Source organism: Grus americana, chromosome 2 (genome assembly GCF_028858705.1).
Source record: "Grus americana isolate bGruAme1 chromosome 2, bGruAme1.mat, whole genome shotgun sequence".
Classification (NCBI taxonomy): domain Eukaryota; kingdom Metazoa; phylum Chordata; class Aves; order Gruiformes; family Gruidae; genus Grus; species Grus americana.
In genome coordinates this window covers 133332873-133349065 of record NC_072853.1, presented here as the reverse complement: position 1 = coordinate 133349065, position 16193 = coordinate 133332873, and the positions used below count along the sequence as shown (strand labels likewise).

The 16193-nt window shown below is 37.5% G+C and overlaps 1 protein-coding gene across 3 annotated transcripts in view; it reads right to left on the bottom strand.

The window, feature by feature from the left end:
* Nucleotides 1–16193, bottom strand: part of OSBPL3 (oxysterol binding protein like 3) — a 92522-nt gene that overhangs the window by 16029 nt on the left and 60300 nt on the right. For 2 of the 3 annotated variants that reach the window (XM_054816793.1, XM_054816794.1), the window contains exons 12-17: nt 15048–15178; nt 9087–9221; nt 8317–8410; nt 5000–5250; nt 3057–3194; nt 375–438 (exon numbers count right to left, since the gene is read on the bottom strand). In XM_054816793.1, coding sequence (XP_054672768.1) covers nt 375–438; nt 3057–3194; nt 5000–5250; nt 8317–8410; nt 9087–9221; nt 15048–15178 — 813 coding nt within the window. Of the gene's footprint in view, nt 1–374; nt 439–3056; nt 3195–4999; nt 5251–8316; nt 8411–9086; nt 9222–12081; nt 12190–15047; nt 15179–16193 lie in introns of all 3 variants that reach the window. The other variant, XM_054816792.1, reaches the window with a different exon arrangement.

Here is a 16193-nt window from a genome sequence, read left to right as displayed (position 1 = left end):
TGTGTTCTAGCTTGTTTGTTTTATAAATAGCTTGAGGTATAACTCTTCTTTACTAAAGAACTCTGCCCTGCCCCCCCAAAAAACCCACCAAACAAAACAACCCACCAAACCTGATTTTAAAGAACTGCAGATATTTGTACATGAAAAGAATAATCAATTAATGTTATTAAAAAAAAACCACCTTGAACAACATTTTTATTATGGCAGAACATCCAAATAAGAAGCATGCAAAAAGTATAGGCACTTCTTAAAGCCATTCTAATACAATTTAAGCAGGAAATTTCACCTTTTCCCAATTTCTGGATATTTCATGTTAGACATCCAATGAAAATCCTATGAACATTGTAAAAGTAAGTGATAGACTGAAGAGTTACCTTGCCAAAAAGCAAAATTCACAGACTCAGCGTGACATGCAGAAATAGGTGGATGGTGACTGACCTAATAGCACGACATGAAAAGAGGGAAAAAAAAAAAAAGATGGATATATTAACACTTGAACAGTCATTTTGGTCGTTTTTTGTTCCCCCTCCCTTCGTTTTCCATTCATATATGGCACTTACAAATTCAACATTTACTTTCCTTTTGCAGTTGTGTCCTGAAGGGGGAGTCAGTGAGATTTATAAGGTACTGAGACCTAAGAAGCCTTGCAAGAAACGGGAAGCACTTCTTTTAAAAGGTCTGTGAATTGTGTTCATCGAGTGAAAAATCTAACTATATGTTTTGTACATTGTCTCTAATGTGATAATTACACTTACCCTTAGGGCTCCCTTAATATATTAATGGAAGCTGTACTTCAAGCACAAGAAAAAATTAAAAAAAAGGCCAAATTCTTCTGTACCATAAATACCCTCAAGACCCTGACTCTGAGGGAGGAGATAGCGATCACCCTCTCTGAGGGGGCCACAGGTGGAGAAATCAAGCCATGAAATTCCATCTAGCAACCACTGCTACTGTGGTAGTGACACCTCAGGTGTTTCTAGTGCGAAACTCTAACCATGTGCGCTGCAGTTTATCAGCCGTGGGTAATAGCACATACATGAATTAGGGCAACCACCAAAATAGTAAAGTAACTTCACAAAGTGAAAGCAGCCACTCCTCCATGGCTGGCTGTAAATTCTCCCTTCTGGGTGAACATGATTAACAACTGACCAGGACCAACTCTTTGATGCGTGATGCCTACTGTTCTTTTCACAGACAACTTTATTTTCAAGTCAAATTGCTATTTCCCACTATGAATTTAATTTCTTAACCACCTACATGCCTCATAGGCAGTTTTGCTTTCTTCTTTGTTACTCATTTTGCAAATCTATTATCAAGCATTTTTTCTGCAGGCATGCAGTTATTTACTGAACATCCTCTACTTGGTTAAAAAAAGACAAAAGTACTAATTACTCTCAGCTATGCCCTAATCCACCAAGAGCAACACACTCTCTCACACACTGCACTCAGATTAACCCCAGATGTCACTATAATTCATAGGTTAAACTTAGCTCTCACTTGAACTGTTATAATTCCCAAGTAAGGTCATGGAGCTAAGTAGAGTTATTCTAACCTTACTCCAGTAATAGAACAGAATATCTGTTATTTTGTACATTTTGCTTATCTATTTCATGGATTATGTACTATGTGCACTAACAAGTTATCTAGAGTAAGCATCAAAATGCTTGCGCAAACAAGCAATAAGCAACAGCTCCTGATGCAAAGAGAAATATTTAAAGCTTGCAAACTGCATGAACCTTCTTTCCTCCTATACCATCCTCCCTTCCTAATACTCCTCCACCCCACACTATTACAGTAACTTTACCACCCTATAAACTTAACTATTGTTCTAATAAGTGCATAACAGCCCACACCCCCTCATGTATTAAAATTCCTTTTTAGAAAAAGTAGCCTTTTTACTGATTTATCCAATATTCAGGGGAAAATCTCTTCCTTTAATTCAATCTAACATTAATCTCAGTACCAACCTTTATTCACTACTGCAGTGCTCTATACACATCGTCTTAGAACTGAAGTAACACAATGAAGAACCAGATACATTACTTGAACTTTAAATTTGATTCTTGCTTTGACTGTTTTGCTCCCCCCACCTTGTTTTGACTCTTGCCCGTGACATTTCCCAAGACTAAGGAAAGATAACATAGCACTCCTGTTTGTCAGTTCTAAAACTTAAAGTACAAAATGTTGTATCTTCAGAGGTGGTCAAACCCACTTTTCTTTTCCTAAAGGAAGCCTCTTAGAAGGCTTTCTCTCATCAAATTTCTAGGTTGTACACCCTTGCCAACTGCACTTTTTATAGATTTTTTTGTTATGTCTAGACAGAATGAGACAGCTTTCAATCATTCTTACTGGGCTAGGTACCAGAATATTTAAGTTTCATCTCTTTGTAACATATGTCTCAAGCTTAGCAATTTTGGTAACTTGCCTGGTTTAAATTTAATATTTTTCACCCATACTTAATAATTATTCTCCTATTGGGAAATTATTTTCATAAACCCTCAGAACTTGATGTGTTGTATACATCATTCACCTACTAAGCTGTGGTACCAGATTTGAAAGGCTTACCTCACAAGGTATTTGGGTAGGAAGCAGAAATATTCATGGTGCCACAGAAAATACTAGCGATTGACTGACTTATGCAGGGGAAATATTTGTTACAAAAGAAGACATTAAGCAGCTGAAGATACAGTATTTTTAATGATAGCGCACAAAAGAAAATGACGAGAACGTGAATGCTTGTTGCAGTCGTGATCAGATTTCAGCATGGGGAATTGCACTCTACTTAACCAAGTTATCTAGTTACTGGAGTAGGCAGCCTGCCAGCCTTTGCTTCTCGTGTGTCAGCTGTTGGTTGTCATGTTCCATCCCAGAGTTAGTAGACTTTCCTCAAAACCCAATTTCCCTCATTTATAATTCTGCAGCGTCTCCTGAGTTTTGCTGGGCTCAGGTTACACACAGTAATTTTGTATTTTGTTTAATTCCAGAGGATTCCAGCCCTGCATTTAGAATTAAGCAGTTTATCAAGTAGCAAATCTAAGGGCTGCAGCATACAGTACCTGTTCCGCAAAGAACTGGAAACCCTTATCTTCACGAATACATTCATAGGTTTCTCCAAGCACAGGATTAAATGGCTTACTTCCAGCTCGGTAGTAACTGGATGCATACGCAGAGACTGCAAATGCAGCTATATACACCTGGGAACAATATATGTGGAATTTTGAGTAATGAATTTACCACAGCCATGCACAATTTTTGCTATACATTCTGATTTAACAGAAGGGAAAAAAAAAATAAGGTCTTATCCTGACATCAGATTCTGTATTTTTCCCATCATTTGCAGACTACAAGCATGCATGCCTCCTGCAAATTAAGCACTACCTCATTCATTACAGAATTATTCAGTTTTCAGAGAGTCATTCAATGGTCCAGGGATGGAGTTATTAGGGTCAAACGCTGCAAATTTCATCAGCTGAAAACAGTATTTCTGAAAACTGTTTGAAACAGCTTAGCATTCTGCAACACAGTTCAAAGCAGTAACCTTAAAAATTACTGCTAGATTTTGTATTATAACTGGCTTGTACAGTTATGGTCTGTGATTCTATGGATCTACCAACTATCCTTTTCCTAAACATGGCACAGGAAGCATTGGATGAGTTTTCACCAAGTTTGCTATTTCTAATGCAGTTTGAATTGAATTGCCTGTTATCTACTGTGTGCTATTACCTAATCATGAAACTGTTCTTGATTATGATTGAGACACAGGTTTCTTTTGTACCATTTTTTCTCCCTTTTCCTCATCTTATGAAAGTGTAGATGCTCTCCTTTCACAATTTCAGAAACTGAATCCACTTCAGAATGGCTCTTTTATGAACTATTGCAATTACTATGCAACAGCTACCATTAATTTTGCCTCAGGAAATTCTCAAAGGCAAAGAATACTCCATTCTGAGGTAAATTCCAGATGCTTGGGTGTGGGAAGGAGGGAAAAGGCTTCTTTTCACTCCCATATGAACAGCTACTGCTCATTTCCTTTTCCTTTTAACATATGTTCTCAAGAGAACAAAACAAGCTATGCACCTAAAAGCCCAGTTAATAGCCACGCACTTTGTCAGGAGGTGGGAACAGACACTAAATTGTAACCCTTGCACTGTCAGAATGAAGCAAGAGTCTTTTCAAACAGCAGTTATAATATGACTGCTTACATTAATAACCTCATTTTAAGGTAAGATATATTGAGTTGCAAAGGCGTAATTCAGTTTAAGGGAAAATCCATAGCTTCCATTTAAGAGAATTTAGAGGGCTTGTAGTTGTTTATTTACAGGCTTACATGTTAAGTAGTTCTCGTGTACCTGGAAGCAGAATAACAAAAATGCATTTTTCCCTTGTTCTTCTGCCAAATGCTGAATTCAGGGTTCTGCACTGGCAGATGACGACACCATTATTGTACCAAATACACATTCATATTGCCTGGTTTTGAGATCCTGAACATTTTGAATCAACACCAAACCTTCACAAAGCCAGTTAATAAAACTAACGGAGTTTATTTAGTTAATATAAAGCTATCACAGTAGCATAGGGCTGGAAGATCCAGCATCCTCTATGCACAAATGTGTTACTAGATTAGTCACCCTTAAAAAAAGATATATTGTAGCTTTTATACTCAACAGGGAAGTAGTTCAACACCCCTCCCCCCGTCCCTTTTGGCTGTAAATTTTTAATCTTGCTGATTAAGACCTGCAAACCAGAAGTAAACCACTACATTGTTTAAACTTGCAGGACAGCAAGGTACTTCAGCAGAGACTTGCTGACAAAGCAACAGAAATTATGCTGAAGAGTCAAAAATAGCGGGTATGTAAGTATGTACAGACACGTTCGGAAAGTCTGCCTCTCTCAGCTGGGAGAAAAACAGAACAGAACATCTTCATTTCTTCAGCAGATTGTTTTTATATTTATTCTAATTATATCAAATGTTACTAAGTATTTGGAATAACATATTTACCATTCGTTCAAATGGGTTAGGAGTATGCGCTGCTTTATCTAGTAGTTGACTGTACTCCAGCTCCTCGCAGAGACGCTGAAGGGTGTTAAGTGGCTCATTTAATTCAACAGGCATGGCTACTTTGGAGAGATCCTTTCCTATGTTATTTCTCAGGATATTCCATAGGCTGATGTTACTTGTATTAGGACATGGAGCTGGTAAACATGTTCTCCGTTTAGAATTGCATCCAATTCCACTTTCAGAAATACAGTCTGAAAAGGAAGTGGCAGAACAAGTCAATTCACTGTTCATTCAGTTCCATCCCCTTTTGCAAACATACACTGAAACGCAACCATCTTTTTTCTGTCAAAACTTCCTTCCACCCTCACAATTCATCCAAGTATTTCACTTGTGGTTTGAAGATAGATATCATAAAAATGATAAAACTAAGAACACGATTTTAATTTCTGTATGTTAACTGAGGTAAATGCCAGGTACAAAAGATGCATAAAAAATGACCTTCCTTCCCCTTAAAGGCTATAAGAAAGGCTCAGGCTTTCCATTGAATTTGAAAGAGTAAATATTATAACTATTTTATTTGTAATGGAGATGGATTCCTATCAGTTTAAGTGACATAAAACCTCCCTCCTTGACAGAGCTTCAATTAAGTTGACACTTCTCAGAAGGCAAGGCGTAACTTACAGATCCAAGCATAACAACAACTCCTACCTATCTTTTCCTACTTTTTTTGAATACTCCTACCAGGAAAATTTACTCCACTACAGATTTACATGCAGATTTTTCCTTAGTGCTCCCCATAATGCTTAGCATCTAAAAAATTTTAGTGATGTTAGCTATTAGATACTCCCGCACATTGATGGAGAAATGGTCTGTTTTAAAGGTGGAAAAGCTGACGCAACTGTGGAGCTATGGGTTTGCTGAAGATTAAAAAAACCCAAACTAAAAAAAACCCAACAAAACCAACCCCAGAACTCATGTCAAGAGTCCTTGACATGAATATCTGAGGTCTGTGTTGCTATGACACAACAATTGGGACAGGATAAATACTTCTAAATGTGCCATAAAATGATTTGTAGCATGATCAAAATAGAGCTACAAGCTTCTGCAACAGGCACTAGTCTGAAGTGATTACATTTCTTAGCTGTACATCAGTCTCATTTCAGAGAGGAATACGGTTGCCACTACAAGAATATATTTTATCTTTACACATCCTTAAAAGCACCTTAGGAAGCTCTTGCCCTACAATCAGTTCAGGTATCAGTGGCTTTCCTCACATAGCTGTCTTGGAGGAATTAAAACAGCACTGAGCAGCACATCTTTTCTGTGCTGCACACGCCCGAAGAATCCCTGCCCTTAAATGCATGACTTCAACCAGTATTTCCTCTGCTGGTCCACTGATGTAAGCATGGTATCAGCAGTGCTTCTAACAGTGACAAAGTACAGATAACCACAAGGGCTAACTTCTTCATCAGGGCCACGTGTGCTAGTCCATGCCTCAGATGAAGGTTTTCAAGCGTAATCAGCAGCCTCAAAGTTTTGAGGAAGAAGTTTCCATCTTTTCTGCCATTTACAAACTTAAGGTCCTAATATCTCATATGGCCGAGTTACTGTAACAAGGACAGGTGAACTATTTGCAGTCTACTGGCTATCTCTTTCTTTTTGCATAAAAATGGCATGGGCACTATGAATCAAGAAAATCTACGTGGAACAATTATGCTGTTAAGAATGAAGAGGGTTGGCCCTTATACTTCCCTCTTGGAAGAATTTATTTAATATCAGAAGAGGCCAAAAAGAAGGATGCCTCCTTAGATACCTCAGGGCCAATGGGATCTCTGGAGAGGAAAAATGCAAATGCTAAAGATTTATCCTTGTTCAAAAGAGCTCCCTGAAATGGGATTTGGCTATGTCCTTTGACAGCTTCTGATTAAAAGCAGAATACTAATTGACTGAACTACATATCTGGACCAGCCCATTAATTGGGGTAAACTGTTGGCAAAACGAAGTACAGAAACAACTAAGATATTCAGATACCAAATTTTCTATACAGTGAGGTTTACCCTCCCTGAAAAGAAAAGCCCGTGCAGTTCTGGTTTGCAAGAACTATGACAAATGGCCAGCAACAATGCTAAAGGAGATTAAGACATCTGACCTCCAGCTAGACTCAATGACTTTTAAGGCCAGAGTGAACCATGATCATCATCTGGTCTGACCTTCTACATTACAGTGGCCAGAGGATTTTATCATAATCCCACAATTTATGGTTCAGCTAAAGCCCTGGAGGAAAAAGACATCCCGTTTGCTATTAATGGGAGTGGCAGGCTGCCCAAAGCCCAGAAATAGCAGGTACCAGAAGCACGTGGAGGTGCTGCTAATACGGAAGAGCTTCAGTAATAGCCTTTGTTACAAGAAGATGAACAGCCACACTAGTACAGTTTTCTAAGGTCCAGATCCTGAGATAAATCAATTTGCATTCTTTCCTTTTAAAAAAAAAAATTAAAAAATCTTAATTTTTAAACAGTTACAGCATACAACAGATCTCCAGGCATTTCAAACTACCCAAGTTCATAGGGATCCACTGGTCCTTGGAAATGATCAGGAAACAGCTGCTAGTAAGAAACCATCGTTCAGCAATTTTGAAGATAAAAATATATTGATAGAGTGGGAAGAACGTTGTGATTAGTTGAAAGGAGTTGAAGGCACAAAGCCAATTAGTCTGTTATGACAAATTCTTCTCCCTCTTTCTTTGATTCCGTCTCTAATTAGCAAGACAGTTAAATAAGCTTATGTACTAAAAAGACTATCATGATTAAAACATGCAAAAAAGAAATCCTTATGGTCATACACCAGGCCTGCCAGCGTGCAATTATTCTAATGTTCCTTTAAACACTGAGTTCTGCTAAAAACAACGGAACTGTGAATGGGGTTGTTAAATCACAGACTGAAAAAAAAGAGTGACAAGAAGAAAATTACTTTCAGAAAAAAAAGCAAGCAGCTAGGCCTTGCTACTTTGAAAAAGTCTGTGGCCATGACAGGAATTGAAAAGGAATGGGAGTTGCACCAAAGAAGCCAAGAAAACAGGTGTTTCTCTGCTGATACAGAACCACCATCCGCTTAATCAACATTTTCCAGGCCCTATTAATCAGATTAGCCAGAATGTGTTGTTCAAAACTAATCTGAGGCTGTAAGAGAAAACACACAGGCTAGTGACATCTCAAAACCTGTAATATCAAATTATTTCCAGTAAGAGAAGAAAAAAATATCCCAAAAATAAACAAACAAAATTCTCAAAACATGGTATAATAAAACACCGAACTTACCTAAAGTTTGTCTTTCATTCTCCATGTCATTGCTTAGGTTATCTTCCGAGACATTATCACTGATATCACTTACATATGAGTCATCATCTGATACCTGAGTGTGGGGTGGGGAAATAAGCAAGATACATCACTCATTAAAGTAACCCCATTTGCACATGAAAATTGTTACTTTCAGATGCAATTATTATTTTAATAGATTTGAACTGTTTAAGCTGTGTTTCAGTATTACAGGAAAGTAATAACAAGTCCTAAGAAGACACAATTAAGTTTGGAAAAGATCACCATCATTGAAAATTCAGCTATTCTTTTAGTGGAGACATGCTTCATCTTCTTCGCCCCACAGGTAAGGCAGCTTTCCTCATAGCAAAAGCCAAGGTTTTATGGAGTCAGAGAGAGGTGACAAAACGAGGTATGACCCCAAGGTACATACAGGTACCACAAGGACAGGTATGAATATATATGTCTATGATACCATTTCTTAAGCTCCTGTATAATGACTTAAGGCAGACAGTACAATATATGCAGTATCTGCATACTAGCTACCTAATTGCTATTTGCCTTAATGTGCATATGACACTTCTCCATAATAATTGTTACATTTTACTGTGAAGATACAATGACAATAAATACATGCAGCATATTAATTTCTAAATGTTCTGAAAATTTTAATTTATTGGCAGTCATCTGATGTGCAGTTAGCACTCAAAGTCTGCATGTCAAGTAGCAGATAAGAAACTACATCAGAATGATGTCAATCTTTATGCTCAGACCTCATTTTCTGAAGAGCTAGCAGACAGTAGGACTTCCTGTGCATCAAAAAATTCAGTGAGAGAGTCAGCTATAGACAGTCTGCTTTCATTGGAGACCTGGTGAACCAGACCTCTGCTTTCTTCTCTCGCATTTTCCTGTTTAAAAGAAATAAAAAGTTTTGAGAGAAGTACCAACACAAATAGTATTCATGCATGCAATTCCAGTCACATAACTTAAAAACACTGGGAGAAGATTGCACATGCTCCTCTCCAATTTAGTAAGGTAGCATGTGTTTCAAAGAGGGATTTAAAACCAAAGTAAAACAGACCAAAGAGAAGAAGAAAAAAAAATGAAGGGAAAAAAAGCAATGCATATTCAGTAAATCAGTTATGGCATGGTATGTACTTTTTCCTTAAAAAAAAAAAAAAAAAAAAAAAAAAAGCTTTGATATTTGAGTGACTTAGCCAGATATACACAAGCATATCATCAAAAAGCCCCCAAAAGAACAAAGCTCCCATCTCTTTATATTATATCCTAGATTCACATTCCCTTCTGATCATAGCAAATGAATTAGTCTTTTCCTCTCAGGCCTTGCTTAACACAAAGCCTGTGGTGCAGCAGCATACCAAATTCAGAGTAGCAAAGTTGCTTTCTATATAACAGCAATACTTTCCCAGCTCTTTCTTCACTAGATAATTTTCCGTGCTGGGCTTCGGAAAGCTTTCCTTCAGATCCACACCCGAAATAGCTCCGTGTTAATCAAACCCAGCATATTATCAAAGCCAGGTAAGTACATTGCTTTTGCTTCTGCAGGCATGTTTGACTGCCACAGAGATCTCGGTAACTCCTCCCATGGAAGCTCTGCAGATCATTGGCATCAGCAGAGTTCCAAAAGGTGGCTTAGCAAAGGTGGGGTGGCCAGTGAGACTTGGTTCATTCTGTGGATGCAGTAAAAGAATTGGAGAAGATTGTGCACTACTGTTTTGCTTGATAACCCCACCAACGCTAAGGAAAGCTTTTGGGCTAGCTGGCCCAAAGGAGCGTATTAGCTTCTCTCAAGCTTTTCTGCATAAGATGCTTTACTAACTTGTAACCATGACTGCCCTATCATAATTTTGCAGGAACTGTAGTGTTTTACTTTCAGAACAACGTAATGAACAATCTGACAAGTCTATAATCAAACTGACAAATCTTCTTTCAAAGCTTTTCTGCTGGTAGATTTTACTATAGTATGGAATGTTATTCAGTACGTGCTGATAATGGTGACATGGTAACAAACCAAACTGTCATCATACACAATTTTTTTTTTTAAAAGATATATACTTCTGATAAAGCAGCAAGAAAAGAGGAAACCTCAACATTGCTGCTTCTGTGGGAAGGCAGTTACACTAGCCTATAAGTAAAAAAAACCCCAGAACTCATACACATGAGCATTGCTACCGGCATTATTTCCATTACTGTTTTGAATCTGAGAAGGAAAGTGTGCAGGAAAGGCTCATTAAAAGAACAGCAGGTTTTTATATCTATCACATGAGAGTTTCATGTTGTCTTCTTTCATGTTCCCACTCTGGCATTAATAAACTACAACATAAACTGCCCAATAGACAAACTAAACTTTTACCTTATGCAAAGGCTTGAGATACTACTTCATACTGCTTCAATTTTCTCATGACTATCATAGCACCCGATGTATCATTTAAAGCCAAGTTTTGTGCAGTGGCCCTGCCTTCCTCACAGCAGCACTACTGTATCATAGTCCTCAGACAAACCTAACATGAAACTTCTCCAGTATAAGTATATATCCTTAAGTTCCATCCCAAAGTATGCCAGGGGAAATTTGTGAATGAAATCTCTAAAGGACCTTTTGAAAGCTATTTTTATTGTGTGTATATATACAGTGCATAGAACAAGTCTCAGAAATAATCTGTTGTCATTGCAGGGACCTCCACTAAATAAGAAAATAAAGAACTCCTGAAACTAAAAACCAATGCATTAATGCTTGTCTGGATAGCAGTTTAAATGCTGTTCAAATTGTCAGGGGATTGAAAGTAAAAGGCATCAGAATGATCAACAACCTTAAAGAAAAAAACAAACAAAAACAAAAAATACCCCCCAAAACCCCCCAAAAACCACACCAACAAAAACCCAGCTAAATAAGACCAAAACACAACCCTACTAAAACAGGACTAAACCAGAAGTGAACAGATGGAATGACTTAACTGTCTTTAAAAATAAAAGGAAATAATAAGTTATATAAATCCCCCAATGTTACATCCACTCAAGTTTTAATGAAAGATTTATACTACAAGCACAGCAGAAGTTTCCATATGAGTTAACATTTAGGAAAATCCATCAGAAATAACACAGTTCTTGCTTCCCTCACTAGCACCATTACCACCTAGATCCTATGACCTATAAATACACCATATTCACCTGCATTCTGCAACAAGTCAAAAAACTGTCTGAACATCAGTAAATCTCAAACTGGCTAACTGGATACATAGAAGACACCCTGGCTTCACACAAAGAAAACTAAATGGCTGAAAGGGCTCTTGTACATCTCATTTCTTTGATCTTTCATGGAAACGTCTGATAGTTGTTCTAAACCACACACAAGCCACACTGGTAGCCAGCATTCTGGGCTAACAATATGTAGACAGGCAACAGAAAGAACTACAGAACTTGAAAGTGAATGAGGGAATAAGGTGGGGAGAAACAGTAGCATGAGGGTAACCAGGCAGCAGCTCTGTTCATGCTGAACAGGAAGCGAGCAGGAGGCAAGGGAGAACACAAGGAGACTGTAGCAAAAAGCAATGGAAAACTGCTCGCAAGGCAAGTCTTTGAAATCAAATGTTACACAATGCATCATCAGAAATGACTCAACCATGAAAGCGGACTCATTTTACTAACACAATGCACCATAGGGAAGACATGAAGAACAGGACACAATGCAGCACTGTCTATATGTAGGGGCCTGAGGAACAGACATCACTGAAAGAGGAAATCCATACCCACCTTCACCAAATCTGGACTTGATTTTGCATTAGATGCTGAATCAAGGATCATAGATTCGGCATGTATTCTGCGTAACCGGTCTTTAAGATCTGTGTTTTGTGCTATTGCCTGGAATATTTAACAAAAATATCGGGGATATAAAGTTCTCTCAACTAACTTCAATGTGGCTTTATTGTGTAAAAAGGGGCAAAGAATATTTATAAAGTGTAGCATAAAACACCACCACCACATGATTTTTTACTGCTTTAGCAAATCATTTATTATAAATGCTTCAAACCTTGTTCCTTATCTCTCAAATTAATATTATTTTTGTCCAGTATGAGAGAAAAGACACATAAATGGAGGGGAAAAAAAAGCCCAAAATGGCAGGGATATTTCAAGTTACCAGGTTTTGCAAGCTGATTGAATAGGTTATAAATGAATGTTGTGCACCTTTTTTCTTTTCAAGCTCCCTTCCTTCATTCCTATCTCCAACCTAGCCTCTCTAAACATTAACTCTTACTCTTGCCACATCCAAAATCATTTGATTTTTCTATCAGCCTGGTATACTGACAGTTCCCTTTGCCTTCCACTGACAGAGAAATAAGACTTAAATTCAGACAGGCACAGGTACAATTTGCGTCGTATCAACTTATAACGGCAATGATCGGAATAAAAAGTCTCTACTGCAAACTCATGTTTGTTACACGTTATTTACTCATGCTGGGTGCATCTGATGGACACACATCAGTTGGAATAGACTTGTAGGAAAAGAATGCAACCCTGCCTGCAATGAAAATATCTCTGGGAAAAAAAAAAAGATTGGGTTACTAATTTTGGAACAATCTTGAAGACTTACTGCCCACTTCAGTGATCTGAATCAATACTAAGATGTGGAGAACCCTGCTGTTTATGCATCTGCTTTGTCCCACAAATTTTTCTGATTTTGACAGTAATTTTTGTTGGAAATATTCTTGAGGGCAGGAAAGACAGTGAGCTCAAAGTGATGAAAGAGGGGAGAAAGTATTTTCTGGCTTTACAGAATGTGTAGTCTGAATTTGCCATACAGGCACATATCACTTCTGTGTAAAGCGTTCAGATGGACAGCATTGTGTTATACCTACAACATCAAAAAAGTGCAACAAAGAATTTACACAGCTTTCCTGTAATAGCATCTTCTAATTTTCATTATTTGATACAAAGTGTTTTCTTCCTTCTGTTGTCGTCTTCCTCCTCCAAAAATAAAAATATTGTACTTTACCCCATTCTGTATTTACTTTTCTTAGACTATGTATAAATCAAGGATACTATCTTAATGAGGGAAAAGCAGATGCAGAGATGCTAATTTTGTGGTGCTTTATCCACTTTAAATCTGTTCACTATTCTTCCCTTACCAGGCTGATGAGAGCAAAACAGACTTATGTTTGATAGCTTTCAACCCGTGAGTCTGGTTTTTTGTTACTCATGTACAGAAAACAAACTGAAATGAACAACAACAAACACTAAGTCAAAGTCACCAACGCAGGACTCTCTTGCAAGGAAGTCTCAGAAATACGTCAAGTTTATCATATCTGTGCTTCCATATGTCTTCAAAGGAAGCTTATTCCTTTCTCCTACAGGTTCTCTACCATACAGGGTGAGAAAATTTCTGTTGGCATCATGGCTTTACAGATCTGCAGGCTGAGAATAGCTCTCACAGGTGTTAACCTCTGCTGAAACTGCCAAGGCTCACAGATCACTTCTGGATGGGCCACAAAAGGCTTATTAAGTGTTAGATAAGACCTAAGAGCATGACTTTTAAAAGAGATGTATAAGATGAAGATGCATAACAGAATTTCATTGCTCAGAAAAAAAAAAATCATGCTAAGCTGACTATTCACTGAGTTCTGAAATCTTAAAATGGAATTTTTAAATAAAATGGTAGGCAAAGAACACTGGAAAAATAATTGTCACCTATTCAAATATCAGAAGTGGAACATCTGAAAGCCAAAAACAAAGAAGCGCAAGTGAGTGACTATAGTTATTATGCAACAGGTTTCAGCTTTCTCTAAATAAAATGAAGACATCATGACCTCGAAAGGTCTAGACAAAGGGGCATGTTATATACCTAAAAAACTATAACCATCTGCAGCTTTTGTTAAGCAAGGAGAAGCTTTCATACTGAAAAAATTATAAGATGACCTATATCACATTTATCAATGTCTGAGAGTCACCTCTGCCTCTGATTAGGAATTTGCAACAAACACTGAAATTTTAAGACCACGGTAATGGTGGCCCTCATTGCTCTGAAACCAGATCACTGTTTGGTTGACATGTTCAAACATGACCAACCTGAAAGTTCTGGTCTCAACCAATTACAAAAAGCACACCAATCAAAACCCCCCGCCTTTTTAAAGAGCACAATCTTTTGTCATTTAGAACTCTGCCCTAACAGCTCCATTACCATTACTGCTTTTAGATGACTAACAGATAATTAAGCTTGGAAGTCAATATAAGCAAGTTGTACTTGAATTTGCTTTGCAGTGTCTTGGTGCAGAAATGGTGAAGCTCTAGTGCATTAGAAGGGACAGCTGCATGCTTTCAGCCACTCTCACCTTTATTTTATGCCAAGTCATACAGTGAATACTTGAGCACTGTTTAGGAAAAGAAAAGGAAACCTGCAGCCTACCAGAACTGAGTGATTAAACAGTGCAAGTTTCAAGAGAAAGTAGACTCATCATCACAGAACAGTCCTCTGATACTTAACATCAAATGATACAGATTATACCATACACCTAAATCAATCTATCAAACTTCAGCGATTTCACAATACCTTTAACACTTAGGAAAGAGTCTTTGAAAAACACCATATATAACAACTTACTATGCTTCAATACTGCAAATTCTAGCACAGAACAGACACTAAAGAAACAGAAATTATCTACTATAAAATTTAAACATAGTATCTGATGACAATGTAGCTTGCTGAACTTCAGCATGTTACTTACGGATGTTAAGGCATTCTTCAAGCCAACTATTTGTGCCGATGGAGATGAGGATGCATCATTCTCCAGCATCTGCTTCAGCTTTTCTCTCTCTGTAGATATGGTGCTGAAAGCTGACCTCAAGGTGAAGTAAACTAGAACCATTTTGTAAAAAGTGAGTTAAAAACAGCTACCAATTGTATACATACCAATTATGTAAAACTTCAATGAAACATCATTTATGGTGACAGAAACAAGAATTTAGGTTGAGAGATCCAGGGTGGGTTACTAAAACCAAGTAATATTAATCAAGGTTATAGGGTAGATTTTTTAGTAGGATAAATGTTTATGGCGAATGCTACCATGTTGACTATATTAGCCACAGTCAAAATTACTCTGATTATTTGTGACAGATGGCAACAAAGCTAACTAACCACATCTGCTCTTCACTTTCTTTTGTTCCCCAATTAGCTTGAATCTTCAGATGATCATGACTCTATTCCACATTCCTTTAAGAATTCCACTGGGGGAGGGGGGAGAAGAAGAGAGGGAAGAAAAAAAATGAAATAGAAAAAAAATCATAAAAGCAGCTATAACACATACTGTGCCACAGCTATAGGGTTAGTAGTTTCCCCACAAGCAAGTCAACTGTGGTGTTGAGTTTTGTTATCTCTTTTTGGGATAAAAAAATTTCAGCTTGTTAGATGATTTAGTGACTCAAAGGGTCAGATCCTGAATGTTGTGCAGGTTACGCTGCTACTTCTACTCCTTCCTGAGCCAGTATCACCAGCCTGAAACATTCAAATCAGACAACAGATCATGCAATTTTAAAATCACTAGATTTTTTAAAGGAAAATGCACCTTTTTTTTTTTTTTAAGTTTTAAGACCGTTTTTTCTTTAACCACAAGGAATAAAAATTTATTCAAGTAATATCTGTTTATGTAGAATTTCAACATGCATCTAACTGGAGAATGCGAGGATTTCTGAGGGCTTAATCAAGCCTTGTAATATAGTCATGACAACTGCAAATGCAAAAATGTATCCATTTACAGGGAAATGGAGATACAAAATCTAAGCAAAAATCAAGAAATCTCTGATCTCTCTGTCTTCTAATCATCCACTCAGAGTTAACCTGGATCATCATCACTTCATTGCATATTTGATGTAAC